Source organism: Hemitrygon akajei, chromosome 8 (genome assembly GCF_048418815.1).
Source record: "Hemitrygon akajei chromosome 8, sHemAka1.3, whole genome shotgun sequence".
Taxonomy (NCBI): domain Eukaryota; kingdom Metazoa; phylum Chordata; class Chondrichthyes; order Myliobatiformes; family Dasyatidae; genus Hemitrygon; species Hemitrygon akajei.
This window is the reverse complement of record NC_133131.1, coordinates 47,386,594-47,407,653: the sequence shown is the minus strand read 5'-3', so window position 1 is coordinate 47,407,653 and position 21,060 is coordinate 47,386,594. Positions and strand designations below refer to the sequence as shown.

Here is a 21,060-nt window from a genome sequence, read left to right as displayed (position 1 = left end):
CTGTCTGAAGAGAATATGACATATTGTTCCTTTAATCTGCACCTAGTGACTAGAGGACACACAGATGAGAGGAGCAAACTTTGACAGAGATGTGTGAGATTGCCAGCATTGCAAGTTTCTCAATGGTGCAGGTTACTCTTTGTAATAACATCCCTGGCAATAGACTGCAGTGTTGAAAACACTTACACACTCCCTTTCACAAGATGTTCTCTATCAGCTTGTTCAGGTCCCTTTGAGCCTGCGGGCACACGCTGCATCCCTTCTCACATGTTCTTGAAACAGCCTTACTCTGCACCAGCTGGAAGAAGGCTGCTTGCGTCGTGCATGTGAGCTTTTAAGGCTTCATTGAGGGTTGGGGCTGACTGTTTGCAGCTGCTCAGTCTGACACTATCGGTATTGAAGAACACGTTGAAACTGATGCAGTGAATTGTTACAATGGGAACCCAACAATACTGTGTCGCAAACCTTGAGTTGGATGAATATCATCTTTATCAGACTTTTAAAGACACTGTTAGATTATCATGTACACTGCCTTAATGCTAGTAAAAAATCAAAAAGCAATTATTAGGCTCTGGCATTTATTTTAAATGCACTTAAAAGAGAGTAGACAGACATTATGCAAATACATAAACCATTATCATTCCTTGTTTTGTGTTCTCAAGATTAAAAAGCAAGTGAAGTTTAAGGCCTTGCAATATGTAACATTGATCACAGGTAGAGATAGGGACTATTTGTTTAATAGTCTATTTACTCAAAGCCCTTTCTAGTTGTTTTTATTACCAAAATGTTGCTTGATAAGAGTCCAGAAAAGCACATGGGCTAACGATTGCTCAGTTATCTGTTACCTTTGGAATAATATTGAACTCTTGAGAAAACGCAGAGGGGGTATGGTAATAATCTTATTAAGATTTACTGGGCTGCACATCAGTGGAGCGACAGAGCTGCTGCTTCCTGCCTCCAATGAAATGAGTTCAGTCCTGAACTCCTAATGCTATCAGTGTGCAGTTTCCACATTCTCCTTGTTATCTCATAGGTTTTCCCTGGGTGTTCCAGTTTCACCTTGCATTCCAAAGGATGTGAGTTGATAGGAAAATTACCATGGAAACATTGCTCTAATGTGTGGGTCGGAGGTCGAATCTGGGGGGAATTGATAGGAGTGGGAAAAGAAGAGTTCACAAGAAAACGGAATTGCTCTGTGAGCTAGTAGAGATTGGATGCGCTGAAATGTCCTCCTGTATTGTAAAGAAAAATGGATTTGGCCAAAGATTCGGCCAAAATTGGAAAAAGATGAATATTAAATGAAGGTATAGAATTTGGGCAAGAATTTCTAATTATAGGACTAACAGAATTGTTTAGGAAGATGTAGTAAACCAGATCAACTGCTGTTTGGGAATGGATTAAATTCTAATAATATTATCAGTAGAAATGAAGGGCCCTGTCCCTCCGCAGATGCTGCCTGACCTGCCAAGTTCTTCCTTGCTCTAGATTTTAGTGCCTGCAGACTCTATTAATAGTTCAGGTTTCCCAGCCTTTTTTAAACCAATGACCCCTACCATTAATGGAAGGGTCCGTGGACACCAGATTGGGAATCGCTGATTTAGTTAGTGAATAATATTTACTGCAGGACCCCTTGTAAGATTTGAAAAAAAATGGACTAGGTTAACTTGAAGAGTTTTTATCTTGTTGGAGTTGGTGAGTGAATTTGAATCCATGACAAGATTCATAAATGTGTTCACCGGCAGAGTGAATATGCCTCACTCTGTGTTCTCATCAGTAACAAAGCATGGAAAAGGCATTGAACGTAGCTGAAAATGAAGTAAGGCCCAGATGCTAGTCTGAAATTCATTGCATCTTGAGGCAAAATGCAGCAATCCTTAAAATTCGTAACTTGCAAATATACTGAAGTATTTGAATTTTCAATCAATACTCAGCCTTAACAGCTCTCTGAGGAAATGTTCCAGATTTGTACTACTTTTTTCGATAAAGTACTTTCTGACCTCTCAGCTGATACTTAAGGTCATGTACTTGATCTAATTTTTTACCAGAGGAAATATTTTCTCTTGATTAATCTTTACAAAGCCTTTAATATCTTAAATACATCAATAATATATCATCTTAATCCTCCTAACTCAGGGGAATGCAGGCTTTATTTGTGCAATTTAGGATCAGAATTTAAATATTTTTTTTTGATGAATCTCAATTAATATTTTTACATTACGAATGCAGGTGACCTCCACGTTATGGCCATTTGGATGATGGAAATTTACCCTTACGAGACACTGCCCAAAAAATCTGAGATACAGAATAAAATTAATTCTCACAAAATTTATGTGAAGAAGTAAATATGCCCACAAGATTTATTTCTCTCAACTTGCATTTCTTGCTTGTGGCTTTGTGTTATAGAAATTCGTGATATGTCCTGATTTCTAGGTAAGCAGTAACGCAGAGGTCGCCTGTAATGACAAAAATTCATTAAATAATCAGTTGTGTTCTGTTTGAAAGGTAGATTCTACTTGAAGGGTTATATTCTAAACTGTTTGCTGATAATGCTCTTTTCCAATAATCTATTGTCCTAAAATTCCCACTGCTGGCTACATCTTCAGGGCCTTGCATAGTATGGTCCATATCTCATACATGCTTCATTTCCTCAGTAGGTCACCCAGTGAGTCACCACCTCGGAAACCACATAAAGCACGGAGCTGTTGCAGCTCCCGCAGTGTGTCTGCATCGTCCGTATATAGCACTTCCAGATCTCTCAGCAGGTCAGTATTACAAGGTGAAGGTTCTACTGCAGCGCTGCATTTTCTAAATGTGGCTATTCCCTCGACTTCACATAAGGGAGGGGTTCACTTCAGTGTAAAGATTATAGGTCATTGAGATCCAATCCCAGAAACCAACAATTTATCCATATAAATCGCCAGACCACAAAATTTCAATATTTTGTAAAACAGGATCAGGTGTTACATAACACCTACTCATATAAATTTTAACAGGTGGGAGTTACAAATTGGGAACGTTATGTGGTAAAGCTCTTGATTAGAGTCCTGTTAATTCTGAATTCCTACCTATAAACCTAATTTCCTGATGTAAACTTTTTCATTACAAGTATTAATATACATTCATAAACAGTCTTGGTAAGAAATGAAACGTATATTAATATTAATTAATATTAATTGTTCATTAGCATGATGCAACTTGTACTGCGTATGTTATCTGAAGTGTTCAGTTACACTGCAGGTACTGTAATAGAATTAAATATGGGGAGTGCTTTCGATGTTTCAACATTATCGATTGAATTATCCTAGTTAAGAGGAGGCTTTATTGTCACAATATTCCCAATTTGTAACTCTTATCTGGTAATCTTTTGAAATTTGTAACAGAGTAGGTTTATGCAGCACCCAATTCTGTTTCATGAAATGTTAGACATTATGTGGTTTACAAATTTATATTACACCCCTCTTAATGACCAGATCGCTGTAGGACATTGGTAAAAGAGATCTGAGAAAGATAGTGAAAAGAAAGAATATATAGAGAGGAAAACAGAAGATGGACAGAGAGTGAGAGATATATAAATAAAAATGAGGAAGTAGAGTGAAAATATTATTCTACTGTTTCTTAGTGCATTAAAACTGCTTATCACACGGTTACTTCTTTAGGTGTTTAGTGCCCTTATTAATGCATCATCATGATGTCACAAGTAAATAATGACATCTGAAAAAGGACAAAATGTATCACTTTTAACAGGGATTGGACAATGTTTTATGCTTTTTATCTGAGCCTGTCTGATCTGCCTTTACTTGATCTAGACCGATTTTGTGCAACGAAGATAGTTATAAAAGGTGAGCTCACCTCTACACATTCAGTTCTGTATGTTAAGAGATGTGTACAGCTGCCAACCTATATACTCTTTATTTATATACATATATATATATATATATATATATATATACACACACACAAGATATCTAAATTAAATTTCTTACCCTCTGCTTTCCAAGTTGCATTTATACATTCTAACTATAAACTTGCTGTTTCTGAAGATGGTCATAAACATGTGAACAATACCTTAAATGATGAGTTACTGATAAACTTGAAAACCTGTTATCTGTGATCTTTATTCATTATATGGCAATTTGAAGAGTTGTCACACACCAGTACCAAAGTCCTGGAGTTAAATGGATCAGCAGCAATGCAATCTTGTGATATATGTTGGCCAGACCCATCCCCTTACAAAATCTATCATGACCCTTTGACAGATGCCAAAGCCTACAATGCAAGATGCAACCTGCCACAAGGCTGCTTAGTGTCATTGTTTGACATACATGCCACTTATTCATAATTTGTAATTGTCATCAAGGCTTTTACACTGTTTCTGATTATTTCAGACATGAAAAATGCATTAAAATTATTTTTTAATAATTAATTTTAAAAACCTAGCTTATAGCATTTTAAAAAATCAGTCAAACATAAAAACATTAAATTAAAGCATCAAATAAAATGCAAACCTTTTTGTGATCTTTCTTTCCATGGCTTTCGGCTCCCCGTTCAAAGGAAAGGTATATGGATTCTGTACCAGGTCTAACCTGACACAAGATCTGAGAGTAGATTTGCCATTGTAACTACTGGAGAATTTCAGCAAGTTACTACTCTGCCTTGATACTTCAGAGCGAACATTAGCACCAAGCTCGGCCTTTCAATTTAGGATCAATACATTTACACCAGGTCGCAAAACTGAGACATTTATGTGGAATTACTGACATAATTCATGCAATTAATTTGCCCTATTGTAATGCTCGCGTTCTACAAAATTAATGCCTTTTGCTGTAATCCTTACTCCATATTGCTAAGAAGACAACAATGCCATGGACAATTTCCTTGGAATGCAAAGACCAAAACAAAAATTAGGAGAGATAAAAGTCAGAGTGGAGTACAGAAATGTCAAATGCAAAGGACACAAAGGTTATTAGATTCTGAAAGGACAGAGTGTAAGGGCATTTTATCTGAATGCCTGCAGTATACGAAACAGGGTCAGTGAATTTGTAGCACAGATCTATACAAAGTGGCATGATTCAGTGACCATTACAGAAACGTGATTGCAGGGTGGAGATGAGTGGGTACTAAATGTCCAAGGGCATCAGGTAATGTGGAAGCATAGACAGGAAGACAAGGTAGTTGGAGTAATGAAGGATGAGATCAGCGTGATAGTGAGAGACATTATAAGATCTAAGGAGCAGATTATTGAGTCTATCTGGGAAGAGATTAGGAACAATAAAGGGAAAATATCACTGGTGGGTGTTGTCTGTCAGCTGTCAAACAATAACATAACAGTGGCACATACAATAAACCAAGAAATATGTGACACATGTAAGGATGGAACAGCAGTTGTCATGGGAGACTTGCACATAGATTGGGCACTCAAGTTAGGCAAGGCATTCTTCGGGAGAACTTCACAGAACGCATCTTTGAGAGTTTCTTTAACAGAATGTCACTGAAACTTTCAAGGAAAAATGCTATCTTAGGTCTGGTCCTGCGACCAGTTAAAATTAACAATCTTATGTTAGGACCCTCTTGGAAAGAGTGATCACAATATAATTGGAAGACAGTGAATATCATACCACTGTTTAAACAGTGATGTAAGCAAAAGGCGGGTAACTATTGGCCAGTAATTTAATGTCTGTAGTCAGGAAATAGCAAGGGGTCCGAGTCCATAGGACACTCAAAGCAGCTATGCAGGTTGACTCTGTGGTTAAGAAGACATACAGTGCATTGGCCTTCATCAATCGTGGGATTGAGTTTAAGAGCCGAGAGGTAATGTTGCAGCTATATAGGACCCTGGTCAGACCCCACTTGGAGTACTGTGCTCAGTTCTTGTCACCTTGCTACAGGAAGGATGTGGAAACCACAGAAAGGGTGCAGAGCAGATTTACAAGGATGTTGCCTGGATAGGGGAGCATGCCTTATGAGAATAGTTTGAGTGAACTCAGCCTTTTCTCCTTGGAGCGATGGAGGATGAGAGGTGACCTGACAGAGATGTACAAGATGATGAGAGGGATTGATCATGTGGATAGTCAGAGGCTTTTCCCCAGGGCTGAAATGGCTAGCATGAGAGGGCACAGTTTTAAGGTGCTTGGAAGTAGGTACAGAGGAGATGTCAGGGGTAAGTTTTTTACGCAGAGAGTGATAAGTGCGTGGAATGGGCTACTGGCGGTGGTGGTAGAGGTGGAAACAAAAGGGTCTTTTAAGAGATTCCTGGATCAATACATGGAGCTTAGAAAAATAAGAGGGCTAAGGGTAAATCCTAGGTAGTTCTAAAGTAGGGACATGTTCGGCACAGCTTTGTGGACCAAAGGGCCTGTATTGTGCTGTAGGTTTTCTATGTTTCTATGTCTGGATGTAAGTGGTTCCATCAGGCAGACACTTTATGGATTTACAAAGGCAAGGTCTTGTTTGACAAAGTTACTGGATTCTTTCGGGTATACTGAGTTAAGTGAATAGAGTGGAACAGGTGGATGTTGCATTGTTGGATTCACAGAAGGTGTTGATAAGGTGCCAAATAAGAGACTTAAGCATAAAATAAAGATGCATGGAATTGGGGGTGATGTATTAGCATGGATAGAGGACTGGTTAACTAACAGAAGGCAGAGAATTGGGATAAATGGGTGTTTGGTTTGCATTCAACGGCATACGGAGTGTACTGAGCCAGGCCTGCAACTGTTCACAATGTACATTAACAATTTGGAAGAGGGGACCAACTCTAACATATCTAAGCTTGCTGATGACACAAAATTGAGTAGAAAAGCAAATTGAGCAGAGTATACAGAGGGGCTGCAGAAAGATATAGTTAGGTTAAATGAGTAGGCAAGGGTCTGGCAGATGGTAAATGTGAAATCATCCACTTTGAAAGGACCAAGAGAAGATCAGATTTTTATTGAAATTGGAAAAAATTGCACCAAACAAGGTTACACAAATTAAACATTCTTCTGAATTAAATATGGCATGGTTGTCCAAGAGTGACACTGTGTAGCTTTCTGGTTAGATGGAACTTTCTATGAAGTAAGCTGTGATTGAGTGATTGAAGAATGGAAGGTAGTCAAAAGTGTACTTGGATTATATTTGTGAATTCACTGCATCCTCGATTACAATCAAAAACAGGCTGGATCACTGTACTGTTTATTGACTAAAAAATAATCAAAGTTCACCCATTGATCAAGAGCTGGAACTCAATAAAGACATAGTTCTTTCCACTTAATCAGCTGAATAATTATCTTTGTTTTCCAGTTCCCACAGCCCATCTTCAGAGCCCAGAAGATCACATTCCAAAAGCAAACACAGCACTATGTCCAGACAGCCGAAGAGTCACAGCAGTGAGCGGAAGCCATGTTGCACTCGATCCAGTCCCAGTCAGTGTCCTCTGCAAGACCGACGCAACCGATCAGTGACTCCCAGGGAGAACGGACACAGGGGTCCTTCGTGGAGTGACAGACACAGACATCCGCCAAACAGATCACAGGATGTATGTAGTCTTTTCCTTTTTTCTCTGGTTTTCCTCTTCTCTCTCTCTTTTTCCTCTCCAGCAACTTTTCTCTCTTTCTCTCTCTCTCTCACTCTCTCTCTCTCTCTCTCTCTCTCTCTCTCTCTCTCTCTCTCTCTTTCTCTCTCTCTCTCACTCTCTCTCTCTCTCTCCCTCTCTCTCTCTCTCTCTCTCTCTCTCTCTCTCTCTCTCTCTCTCTCTCTCTCTCTCTCTCTCTCTCACTCTCTCTCTCTCTCTCTGTTCTGGGGAGTTTTTGAAGCCAGTTTCCAATCAGAATCTTGTGTGTGCTCTCCATTCTCCAGCATTGTTTTCTATTTCTCATTTCCATCTGAACAGCATGTGCAGTTCATTGACACTGAGAATCATTTGTGTTAAATTCCAAATCTACAAGCTGCAATTTAGCAAAGAGTGCCCCGTTATTATCAGAATGTCCTCTGGCCCACATGGAAATTGCACCCTTGTGTTCCAGAAATTTGTCAGTTGAAATGATGAACATTTCATTAAAGCCTTTAGTGAAAATTATATTTAATTAATAAGGGAAAGTTGGGGAGAACAGAAATGAAACGAACTAGCCTTTCACTAAATTTTGATTGCATTACGCCATTAATAGTATTTTCAATCTGTAGGGATAAGGGATTACAGGTGTTCAGAGAAATCAGAGTTAAACTGATATTTTCTTTGGAGCAAGTTAAGGTTGCTCTAAGTTGAAAGGAAAGTAGTCTAACTTATGAATGGTTTTAGTAAACGAGGAGAAGCAGTTTCTAATGCCAGACCATGCACATAACAAATGATATCAAATAATTGACAATGACAGGAGAAGTTGAGGATAAAATTATTCTGCATTGTGTTTTTATGATCTGAACATACGTTTGAAAACTTGATGGAAACAGATGTAAAAGATACTTTAGAGAGGAATTAGTTAAATATTTCAAAAGGAAAAGCCATTCAGCTTAAACAAAAGGATGGAACTGGTAGCCTTTTTTTTACCAAAGCAGAACATAATGTAGTCCAACTAAGAAAGTCTCTTTTTCATGGGTTCTTATTCAGCTTTCGCGCTCTCGCCCCATCGTGACAAATTGCAGTCTGCCGGCTATGGCTTCAGGTGCACTGTTGTAAAAGCTCGGTGGTATGGGCAATCAGCGAGCCCCAGCACGCGTCTCCACAGCTTTTTTGTGTGATCGTTGCCTGCCTCAGTTTGGTTCAAAGGGGGCAGGGGTTACCAAAACTAACGTCTGACGTATTCCATTTTTCCTGTACTGTGAAACAAAATACAGGAGAAGCAGTCCGATGCCACGTGATGGTGAATGAAGGGAGTGTCCTTAGGATGATATGGCTTCTATTGTTCTTCCTCATCACCGTCACCATTTTGAATATTCTGCCACTGCCCCCCCACGGGTAAAAACAAATGATGAAGTAATATTCTGCACCCCCTTCAGATAGTGGTCAGATATATTTTCTTAGTGGGTATTTTATTTGGCAGAACATGATCTTTTTAATCCTGGTGTAATCATGTGTTCTCCCCTTACTGCACATGCATTTCAGACTTGCATCATGCTCGCCAGCCTCAGCAATCCCACCCAGAAGTTCTGTTCATTTTATTCCTGTAGTGTAGTTGCTTTCCTGTATTGAGCCTTTAACATGGGGGAAAGCTGTCCTGTCTGGTGACTTTTGAATTAGCGAGGAGAAGATGCACCATAAAGCACACTAGCAGGGCAGTATTGCAAGAAGCTAATATTCCAGAATACTCATCACTCCAGGGCTCTGCCTCCACAATCCCGTGCCTCGTAAAATTAGAATCTTCAGTTGGCAGTCTGACTGTGAATGGAAGTGCCAACCGTGGGCTAAGTGTTTCTCCACAACTGTAGCCAGAGGTTCAAGCAAAGCCTGCCCAGAGAAGTGACACTGACATTAGCCTGAAACCCAGGCTTATTTATTGCCAATTCACTGCTGCTGGTGGCATTCCATTTAATGGGGATATCCTCCATTCACTGCTTTTCACCACGAGCAAGAAGCTGGCTGCAAACGAGATAGTGGATAATAAATAAAGGAAGCAACATCAGCTAACACTAGTGCATGGCACCCTGGAAGATTTAAAGACCATCTCCATCTGTCTCAGAGGCTGAAATCATAAATAAAACACACTATTCAAAATCCATATCCCTCAAACAATTCACCAAATAGCTGCATCGCTGTTAAAATTACCGACACCATCAACTTGAAGCTTATGGTGTTAATACCAAACATTCAGCAGCTGGTCACAGGTTGTGTGGGAGTCCTTAGTCATTTACCTCAGAGGTGATGGGAAAGCTGCTTGACTTTAGTCACTGGTGCTCGATGTGAACACAAGCATTGACTGTACAAAACTCTGTAAATTTGATTTTCTGAGCAGTTAACCTTGTGCATATTTAGCTTTAGTGACTAAAGATGAATTTCTCCCTTGCAGACATTTATAATGTTGGTTTCTCCTTGGATGTCAGCTTGCTCTTGTGATTCATGCCCTTTCTTTTTCTGATTGCCCCTCCCTTACCTGAGTTTAGCTCCTGGAATTCCGCCTGGGATTCCTGTCCCTCCTCATGCATTGCAGCAAAGTAACCAGTGTCCCTTGATCTGTTCGGGTAAGGATAGAATCAGAAATGATGAATAATGTGCTGCTTCGTCTCCTGGTGTTTTAGCAAGTCTAGAAAATATTGGTGAAAGATGCATTTCATTGCTATTTTTGTTCAGTTATTTTATAAATTCTTTTAACTAAAGTTCCTTTAAGGGATGTTGTAAAAGTGTGTGAATAAAATTAGGTTGTAGATCATTCACAATTACATTGCATCACAGAAAAGGTTCAGGGGATTAAATGATCAGCTCCTGATTTCTACCTTAAACCAAGTTCATTTTTGTAAAATCCAGTATCACAGCACTTAAATTACGTAAATTACATAAACTTTATGCCACTGTACACAGAGGCAAAATCATGCTGTTGCTCTTCTGTTAAGAAATTCTTTTTCATCAGCATTATGATAGTTCTAAATTTTCCGTTATTGAAGTGGTTTTGTATCATGCTGATTTCTGGAAACTTGAAGGCCCCTGAGACAGTTGTAAGATTTTGGAAAGAGGATTTAATGCGACCCTCTTATTGTGGAGCAGAGTCGATGGGCCAAAGGGCCAAATTCAGCTGCTATGTCGTATGATCTTATTGTTGATATGAACTCCACAGCAGACTTGTACCCAGGTTAGGTTCAGTCCATGTTGCCTGCTAGTCTTCTGGTGTTCATCCAGTTGAGAACACCACTCACATTGTAGGTATTGAATAAAATGGAGCAACACAGTTAACACGTGATGTAGTAGTAGCAAAAATAATTGATTTTTATCTGATTGGAGACCCTTCTTATAAATCCAGAGCCTACAGCTGTGAGGCATTGGAATGACTAGCCTTGACAGCCATGGACTATGATTGGAAGGGAGATAGCCTGTCAGTCATCTGTGCGTCAACACGATTGGTCAACAACACCCATTCCAAATGAGCTCAGTGTAATTCAACATGCAATAGCTGAAAGCGGCCTTTTGGGAAAATGACCACCATACACCTCACTCTGCCGGTAACAAAACTTTGTGTGGCTCAGGCTTATGAAAGATGAATATTTCCATGGTTACAAGAAATAAGTTTTCTGTTCAGACTCATTCCAGCTCTTGTTCGAGGATGCGTTAGACCAAGCAGATTATAAAAGGTGCCTTGAAATCGATTAATTAATGGCATCACATCCTGAATGGGATTATCTGAGTTTTGTTCCAAAGTCAGACTCTTATCACCTTATTTTCCTCCTGAAATTATTCGGATATCCCACCCAAAATCTGCCTTGTTCCAAAGCAGACCAGTCGTATCCAGGGCCATAGAGAGCAGCAGGAAGAGTTGGAGTACATTTTTACAAATGGGAAAGACAAGTTTGAGAATCTGCATGGAATTAAATTGAAACACACAGAAAAAAGAATTGTTGCTACTTCTTTCCCATCAAATCGAGTGTTAACTGAAATGTATCTGTCCATTTTATTCCCTTAAGCATCACAGGTAAGCTGGTAGTTATTGATTATTGTGAGTGACATGTTTTAAATCCAAGTCCATCCGCCCTTGTCAGACTGATATCCCTTCATTGATTTTAACCCAGGAGGTACAATATAAACATTCACTGGGTATTCAGTTTTTGTGGATTTTTGCAGAGCATGAAATTAAAACATTCCCTGTAGCTGCTGCAGCCTCCTGAGGCAATCTGCATCTGCAGTCACTGTGGAATTGGTGGAAGTGTCTCCGTGTGACACTGGTGTGTGAGGAAGCTGACTGAAATGTCATACTGTCCTATTGATTTAGTTTTCTGGACAGAAGTGACTGCCCGCTGGCATTTAAATCCTGTCAATCATACGGTATGCCTTTCTCTTTACATACCTCACTGAGGTATTTAAAAATTCTGATGAGTGTTGTTTGTGGCAAGCTGAACACAGCCCAGCCCTCCTTCCTGTGTAGAGCAAGCCTGACAGGACATTTGCCCCTACACCTCCTCCTTCACCACCACACCCAGGTCCTCAGCAGCCATTCCAGGTGAGGCAGGAATTCACAACCATCTCTTTCGATCTTGACTATTGCACTCAGTACTCTCGATGTGGTCCCTTCCACATGAATGAGACTAAGCGTAGACTAGGTGACTGTTTTGCAGAGTACCAGCATTCTATCTAAAACAACCATCTTGAGCTTCCAATTGCATGCTGTTTGAGCTATCCTTACCAATGCCACACTGACCAGTTCATCCTCGGCCTTCTCCGTGGCTACCATGAGGCCATAAACAAACCTCGTACTCTTCCTGGGGAGTCCACAACCCAATGGGGTTGTGGTTTTGTTGTTTTCCAATTCCTGGTAACCCACACCTCTGCTGTATCTTTCTCACTCCTTCCCTCCCCCAGATTCTCTCTTGTTCACCTTTTCTATTGCCCCTCCCCTCACCTAGATTCATTACCCTGCCCCACCTGGCTCAATATGCCCATTACTCACTCACCTGTCTGGAGCAACACATACAAAGTGCTAGAGGAACTCAGCAGCTCAGGCAGCGTCTATGGAGAGGTATAAGCAGTTGACGTTTCGGGTTGCGAGCCTTCATCAACATTTATACGTGTTGCTCTGGATTTCCAGCATCAACAAAGTCTCTTGAATTTGTGACTTACCTATCCACCTTGGTTTCTGCTTCCACCTCTATGGCCTACCTTCTCTATCCAACACACTCCCTCCCTCCCAAAAAAATGTGGCTTCATCTGCCCTTCATTCCCCCCCCCCACCTACTTCACTTTGTCACCTTCCAGTGTCTATCTCCACCTCCTTCCCTTCTTTGCTCTGTGCTTCACCTGCCCATCTGCCCACACCTTTACCTGTTCCCACCTATTGTCCAACAGCCTCTATCTTTAAGTTGCTTCCTCCCTCTTCCCCTCTTAGCCTCATCTCCAATCTCACCCAGTTCTACCAACCACTTGTCGCTCCCCTGATACCTCTTCAAATTGGCTATCTTCCCTCTGCTCTCAGTCCTGTGGGAGAGTCTCGACTTGGAACAACAAGCAATTCCTTTGGCTTCACAGATGCTGCCTGACTTCCTAAATTCCTGCCGCTGTTTGTTTTCCTTTCACTCCCGATTCCAACGACCCTGTGTTCCCACATTATCACGATAGGCTCCGTCCAGTTTCACTTTCTTTACCAAATTGCACCATAGCGCCGTTGTTCATACAAAATTAAACCCTGTACAAAAAACTGCCAACTTGACCAACAAAAAGTAAAACTGTGAGAACTAAATTTACATCATTCACCTTGATTTATTGAACATAGAACACAGAAATCTACAGCACATTACAGGCCCTTCGGCCCATAATGTTGTGCCAACTATGTGACCTACTCTAGAAACTGCCTAGAATTTCCCTAGCGCATAGCTCTCTATTTTTATAAGCTCCATGTACCTATCTAAAAGGCTCTTAAAAGACCCTATTGTATCCACCTCCACCACCGTTGCCCATTCCACGAACTCACCACTCTCTGTGTGAAAAACTTACCCCTGACATCCCCTTGGTACCTATTTCCAAGCACCTTAAAACTATTGCATGGCACTTGAACAGAATAGAGAGGCTTTGTTAACTAAATTTATTTATTTTTATTTTTTGAGATACAGCTCTTGAATAGACCATTTTGGCCGTCCGAGATGCACCGCCCAGCAGTCCCCCGATTTAATCCTAGTCTAATCACGGGACAATTTACAATGACCAATAAACCTCCCAACCGGTATGTCTTTGGACAGTGGGAGGAAACCGGAGCATCCGGAGGAAATCCAAGCTGCCATGGGGAGCACAGACAGGCTCCTTCCAGGCAGTGACTGGAATTGAACCCAGGTCACTGGCACCGTAAACGTGTGTGCTAACCACGCCACCATGCCACTAAATTACAAGTTACAGCAATCATTTTCTCTCAACACAATTTCTTAAACTCTGTACTGATCCGCACATAAAATACTGTATTAAACCACCTATTCTTAAAGGAAATCAGATCACAATCCCCTGAATTTGATTCCATTTATAACAAATTTACTGATCTGAGAATTGTATAACAGTTCACTGATCTAAAGAAGACCAAAAAAAAATCAATTTTCATGGTAAGCTGAAATTTTAGCAATTAACTGAGGGTCTAATTTGAGAAAATCGTAGTAAATAATGCCTCAGATAGGATTTGGAACATGTGATAATGCAGCACAGGAACAGGGCCTTGGTGATGTCGATGCAAATAAATCCCATCTGCCTGTACGTCTTGTACATCCTTCCATGCCCGGCCAGTTTATGTGACCATCTAAATGCCTCTTAACCATTCCTATCCTATCTGCATGCCAGGCACCTACCACTCTTGTATGAATAAAACTTGCCTTTGAAATCCCCTCCAAGCAGTCCCTCTCTCTAGTATGCTGTCCTGCGAAAAAGAATCACACTTCCTACCCCATCTTGTAATTTTCTATACTTAGATTTGGTTGTCCCTGAGCCGCCGACATTACAATGAAATCATTGCAAATGTATCCAAGTACTCTTTATAGCTGGTCTTCTTTAATTCAGACATCTCAGTGAATGTCTTCTGCATCCTCTCCAAATGTCCACATCCCACACTGTAATGAAGCAACTAGAATTGCACTTAATACTCTAAATGAAATCTGAATGCAGTTTTATACATACAGGTACATATACAAAATGACATCTTGATTTTTACACTCAACATCCGACTGATGAAGGTAGGATTGTTATACATCTTTTCCACCCTGTGGTGAGCTGATGGAGCAGTGAGATCAGCACCGGGCTTGAGAACGGAGGTTCCCGAGTTCGATCCAGTGACAGACCGCTCCCGAGCGCGCTCTCCATCCGTGCCAGGTTGATGTCGAGCTCGCAACTCAACCTCGTAAAATAAAACACTGCCACCTCCAGTTTAAATTCCATCATGGAATATTGTGGAGGATCAAATACCCAAACCCATCCTAACTACATGTATTTCCACTTTCATGGAGCTAAGACTGTACATCTCTAAATCCCTCTGTACATCCTAATGGCCCTGGAATTTACTATATTCTTTCTCCTTTGACTTTCCAAAGTGCAATACTTTACACTTGCCCAGATTAAACTCCATCTATCCATATTTCCAGCTGCTCTGTATCCCGATGAATCCTTTCACAACCTTTCTCACTTCTACTAATTTTTGGAGCAACATGCTGGAAGAACGTTGGTCCAGACACAATGTTAATTGTCCATTTCTCTCCATAAATGCTGCCTGACTCCTTGAGTTCTTCCAGTGCTTTGTATGTTAGTCCAGATTCTAGCATCTACAGTCTCGTGCCTTCATTAATTTTTGTTTCATCTGCAAATTTGCCTATGATTTTTTTCCAAACCATGTCTATATGCAAGAAACGGATTCCTGTAGATCAACACTGGTCAGAATAAAACTCCTCCTCCACTCTCCTCCGTCTCCAATGACCAAGTCAATTTTGAGTCCAGTCCATCTAGTATCCAGGGATTAATATAACCATATAATAACCATATAACAATTACAGCACGGAAACAGGCCATCTCGGCCCTTCTCGTCCGTGCCGAATGCTTACTCTCATCTAATCCCAGTGACCCGCACTCAGCCCATAACCCTCCATTCCTTTCCTGTCCATATACCTACCCAATTTTATTTTAAATGACAATACCGAACCTGCCTCTACCACTTCTACTGGAAGCTCATTCCACACAGCTACCACTCTCTGAGTAACCACTCTCTGAGTAACCCCTTGTGTTACCCTTAAACTTTTGCTTCCTAACTCTCAAATCATGTCCTCTTGTTTGAATCTCCCCTACTCTCAATGGAAAAAGCCTATCCATGTCCACTCTATCTATCCCCTCATAATTTTAAATACCCCTATCAAGTCCCCCCTCAACCTTCTACACTCCAAAGAATAAAGACCTAACTTGTTCAACCTTTCTCTGTAACTTAGGTGCTGAAACCCAGGTAACATTCTAGTAAATTTTCTCTGTACTCTCTCTAATTTGTTGACATCTTTCCTATAATCCGGTGACCAGAACTGTACACAATACTCCAAATTTGGCCTCACCAATGCCTTGTACAATTTTAACATGTGCCATAAATCTAATGGATCAGCCTGCTATGGTGGACCTTGTTGAAAGCTTTAATCACCTTCTATATCATCGGCATGGCACTAAATACATTACTCACTGTTGATCCATGTGCTTTAACTTACCAGTACTGACAGAAAGTATAACCGGTTGAATGTGTCCTCCATCATTTTGCTTTGACTGACTGAAGTACTTATGCATACAGTTCATTATAATTGCCAGCAAAGCAGTTTGCAAATTGTGGGAAACAACCATATAATTTATAAGTTAGATGTAGTTCCCTAAATTTTGAATAGATATATTATGTAATAGAGGTGGTTCAACTCGTAACATTTAAAAAGACAACAGTCTTGAAACTTAACAGTTTAGAGTGTAACTATGCACAAAAGAAAAAAATTAGGAGCATTGCTGTCTCTGTGTTCATTGTACTCACATCAAGAGCAAGCACAGTCAGATATGAGTACCTTGGTGATAATAACATATCTGAATATATCAGTAAAAATAAAGAGATAAAGAGTTGCCTAATGCTCCTGAGCAAATGGCAGAGTGTACTGCCCTCACTGAGGTCAGACTGTCAGCCAAACCCCATCCAAAAATGACATGAGAGTCAGGATATAGCCTCCAGCTCCTGGTTTTTTTTATTTATTGCAGACTCAATGACATGACAGAGTGAATAAGGAGTGAAACAAAATGCAGTGGAATCACCACCTTGTTCCATTCACACAAGTAAATATGCACAGATAACTAAGAACTTAGTTAAGTTTCCTGAAGGTAAAGATAAGATTCCAACAAGTAAATACTACAGGTAAATGATATGTGTAAACCATTAGCATCTAGGTTAGTGTCTAATAAACTCAAAACTCAAAAATAACATTCTATTTCAGCAAGATCTTATTGATACCTTAAGATTAACATCTAAATACCATAACATCAGCTTACAAGCAATGCTTCTGTTGGGGAAACAAACTTATTTCGCTCCTAACATAAACCTCTGGGCAGCCAGTGTGCTTTCCTGTTTACCACTTCCTGATCGCACAGGAAGCGACCCAATGCAGATCTGAATCAGTTCACTTCAGAATAAGAGCTGAATGTGCTTAATCACATAGTAAAGATAAACCAATTGCCCAAAGGCAGAACACAGAACATCACCCCTACCTGCTAGAAACAACTTCTGACTTCACTCCTCTGTCTGCACAATTGCATTCTAACATAGTCTAGCAAGAAACTCGTGTATCAAATTACTACAAACAACTGGGAACAGTTGGTTAAGAAGCTGGTTCACCCCCATCATCACAAAGAAATCAATCACTTCAGCCTTGCCAGCAACACGCTCACTCTGAGAATATATATTTTTAACTGAAATCCCTTTACAATTTCTCATAAGGTGAAATTTGTGACTGTTCTTAAATATAAGTATCTGTTCAGGTGTTGTCGGAGACCATTTCTAGCCTCAGATTATTTAACCCTCATAGAACTTAATTTTTCACATTCAATAGATATGATGAGGAATAACCATGTATGTTGGTACAGAAAACGAAAACAGGTTCGGATGGAGTCATCACTTATAGTGTCTCTTATTATTGCCGTTGTTTTAGTAGCATCAGGCGGTATCTTCAGTTCAGAGGAGAAATGCCAATAAAGCAGATTTTACTGTTTTGTATCTTCACACAGATTTTACTTCGTTCATATTTGAGTTCAGCAGCTAATATAATCTTAGGAAAGTTTTAGTCAGAGGAACGAGTGAAACATCATGAGCTAGGTTTAAACTTTCATTAATAGGTGGGCATATAAAGGGGTGACCATATGACTTTGGAGATGCTGCCTGACATGACGTCAACAGGCTAAGTGACAAGCAGCTTCTATAATGTGAACACCAGAAGTCAGACCATTGCCCAGGTGCTGGAGATGGGAATGCACATGGGATCTGCATCTTTACATAAAAGATTTGCCTTTCCTTGTATGTGTGCATATTTTGTTTTGGTTCAGAGTACTCAACAGCCTACACAAAATTGGCATATACATCCACCTTGACAATTTCCGAGTCAGGGAAATCATATACTTTTCTAAATGCTGATCAGGTTGGCAACAGAAACTTTAAATAGTTCTTAACTTGCCCAACTAGAAATTATCCATAGGGTGTTCTGGTTGTGTCGCCCATTCTCTCATTGACAGCTTCCTTTCCCTCTCTGTGTGCTTTTTGTCACCTGTGAACTTCCTCTGTGCATATGATCCACGTGCACTTTCCGTTTCCCTTAACAAGTTGTCTCGTAACGTTATTGCATTGCATGTGGTTGGGCTTTTATGTTTAACAACAATTTTCTTTTATTGAGCATTTTGTGAATGAAACATCATGGCTGCAATGTTTGAGCTTAAAGAAAATAGAGGAAAAACTAACAGTCAGCTTCAAGTCAAAAGGCACGTTACTAAAGAGTCATTGTCTCTTTCCCCATACTGCACTCCAATGTGGAGAATATTGTTTTCTTTTATTATTGCATTCCTATCAGTGGTTGGAAAGGTAGGTATTTATTTGCCTTGACACGCAACACATCTGCAGATGAGTCTGTTAAAGCACCCTGGCTTGAAGTTAATTCTATTTGATTTCTATTTTAGAGGGTTTTTTTTTTTGTTTTCGGGTTGTTCTGTTTCATTATTAAATCCTCCAATAAGCCCCTGCTCTGAATTTGTGTTTTTTTTTAGCCTTCATGTTCTTTAGAGTTGTTAAGATGCATATCTGTGTTGTTTGTAGCACTGATCCATGAATGATGCCTTTTAAGCCATTTTCTTTCATTTCTCTTATTTTCAGTCACTGTACTAACATATGTAGCATCCCTGAATATAGTTGTATGTTCTTCTCTAGCTATAGAAAATAAAAAAGGAAAGATCTCAAAAAGTAAAGAGCAAATGAATGTATAAGGTGCGTGAGTATTTTGCCAGTACACTTGGCGGAAATATTGTTCCAACTATTCCTTGTTTGGGACACTGCATATTCTAGAGGAGGAATAAATTTAAAGGGGGAAAAAAAGTGAGTTAAGACTGCATCGAGCATCCCTCATAAGCTTTGATCTCTAGCTATCTTTGCAGATCTTCTCTAACTTTGTGGAGTGTATTTGTCCCGTGTTCTCAACTTCCTGTGTCTATTCTGGTGTTTAGTGAGTATATATAACACCTGCTTTAAAAAAGGTGATTACCAGTAGAGCAAATATTTCCTTAGCACCTTTTACATCTTCTTTGAATGTTTGGGGAAGCTCCCAGGCTTCTGGAAATGCATGGCTAGTTGTCTCCTTCTAGATCTTTTGCTTGAATCGTACTTTGCTTTCTGGCTTCACAATAAAGTCAAGGCTTTCAAGAGATCTGTACATAATTGGGTTACAGTGAAGTCTTAAAGCTGATGGAACTTTTAAAATTAAGGTCATTTTAACCGAACACGTTGACTTGCTTGATAGAAAATTATGGAAGGCCAAATGAGTTTAACAATGCAGTTTTTAACAAAAGGAATATCAAAGCTCTAGTATGGAGAACACATATCTGCAGTTTACCCATGCAAAGTAATGTTGCTTTCCTATGTTCTCAAGAGTTCAAGATGCTGTCCCTTCAGGGGGTGGAGGGAGGGAGGAAAATTGTCAATAAAAACAACATGTAGCACTGCCAAGGATCTTGGTGAAGAGCAGCAGAGACACCTTTTGTCTGCAGTTCCTGTGCACTTATAAATCCCAGATATGACAGAGAACATTGAATAGGAAAGCAAAACAAGGCCCTCATTACAAGTAGCACCTTTCAGCCCTGAAACCAATGACGCTTTTCATTTTTAAGGTAGTTTTTAAAGTGTTATTTGATTATTATCAATTATTTTCTTTTATGTTGAAAACAAGTGAGGTTAAAATTTGTTCATTTGATCAGTTGTGTTTTCCAAACATTAATCCCCATTAATTAAAAACTCAGACTTCCTAAAGCATACGATCCACAAGTACAATTTTATAGTGTCCTTTTGCATTCATGAACACTTGGAAACTTGGTGAAAATCAAGTGTATTGGCAGAAATTTTCATTTTGTTTTAAATAAACCAACTAAGTTTGCAATGTTTAAACAAAAAGCTGAGGTCTCCATTCCAAAGTCTTTAAATCCCCTATAAAATAGTAGCACTAGATCAGCAGTCCATCCGCTTCTCATTCTGACCTAATCTTTGCCATAATGCGATACAAGGGAGACCAAGTAGAGTTGGGGAGCAGTCACTTGAGACTGCTTTAATCCTCCACTCCCACCCTCTGAAACCATTAAGCAGTTGCACCCAACCAAAATCTGTTCACATATATATTGTGGTTGATTTTGTCCTAAGGAGATTGAAAAGAACTTGTTAGGGAAATAAATTTTTAAAAGCTGCTGCTGAGATAATTTCAGAATGTTAAATTATCATTTGAAAGTTATCAAGTATTGGCCACTTTATAGTGGGCGTTTCTCCAGTTCTTTAGTAAAATTAATTTTTGGCTAAATACTTGCACTATTATCATGCACAGTGCAGAATGTCTCCGAACTAGAAACTTAAGCTCAGCCATCAGAATCCTTGGTGACTGATATAACTCACAGTCATTATGGTGCAGTTATGATGAACCTGGGGTAAAGGCTTGAGCATATGAGATGTGTTATGTTTGGGTGCTACAGCGTGTTTACTTTTCGGAAGTGAAATCGGGTCACCACAGTGAACAAGTAAGGCCAGAGATCACAAATGACCATCTAGAAAACCATCAGGTAGCCGCAGTCACAGAATTAATACTGGGGTGGGGATGGTATCATCGAGCTGGGCCCAGTAAAGCCGACGATCTCTTCTTAACCACGTTTTTTTCCTCTAGGAGGCATCTTAGGTTTATCTATTTTACAGG

General features: G+C 39.9%; 1 protein-coding gene across 5 annotated transcripts in view; it reads left to right on the top strand.

Annotated features, from left to right (window-relative positions):
- The window catches only part of srrm3 (serine/arginine repetitive matrix 3), a 329,821-nt gene that overhangs the window by 277,782 nt on the left and 30,979 nt on the right, over positions 1-21,060 (top strand). For 3 of the 5 annotated variants that reach the window (XM_073053803.1, XM_073053802.1, XM_073053805.1), the window contains 3 exons: positions 2,652-2,762; positions 3,807-3,839; positions 7,279-7,513. In XM_073053803.1, the coding sequence (XP_072909904.1) occupies positions 2,652-2,762; positions 3,807-3,839; positions 7,279-7,513 (379 nt within the window). The remainder of the gene's footprint in view (positions 1-2,651; positions 2,763-3,806; positions 3,840-7,278; positions 7,514-21,060) is intronic. The other 2 variants (XM_073053800.1, XM_073053804.1) reach the window with 2 other exon arrangements.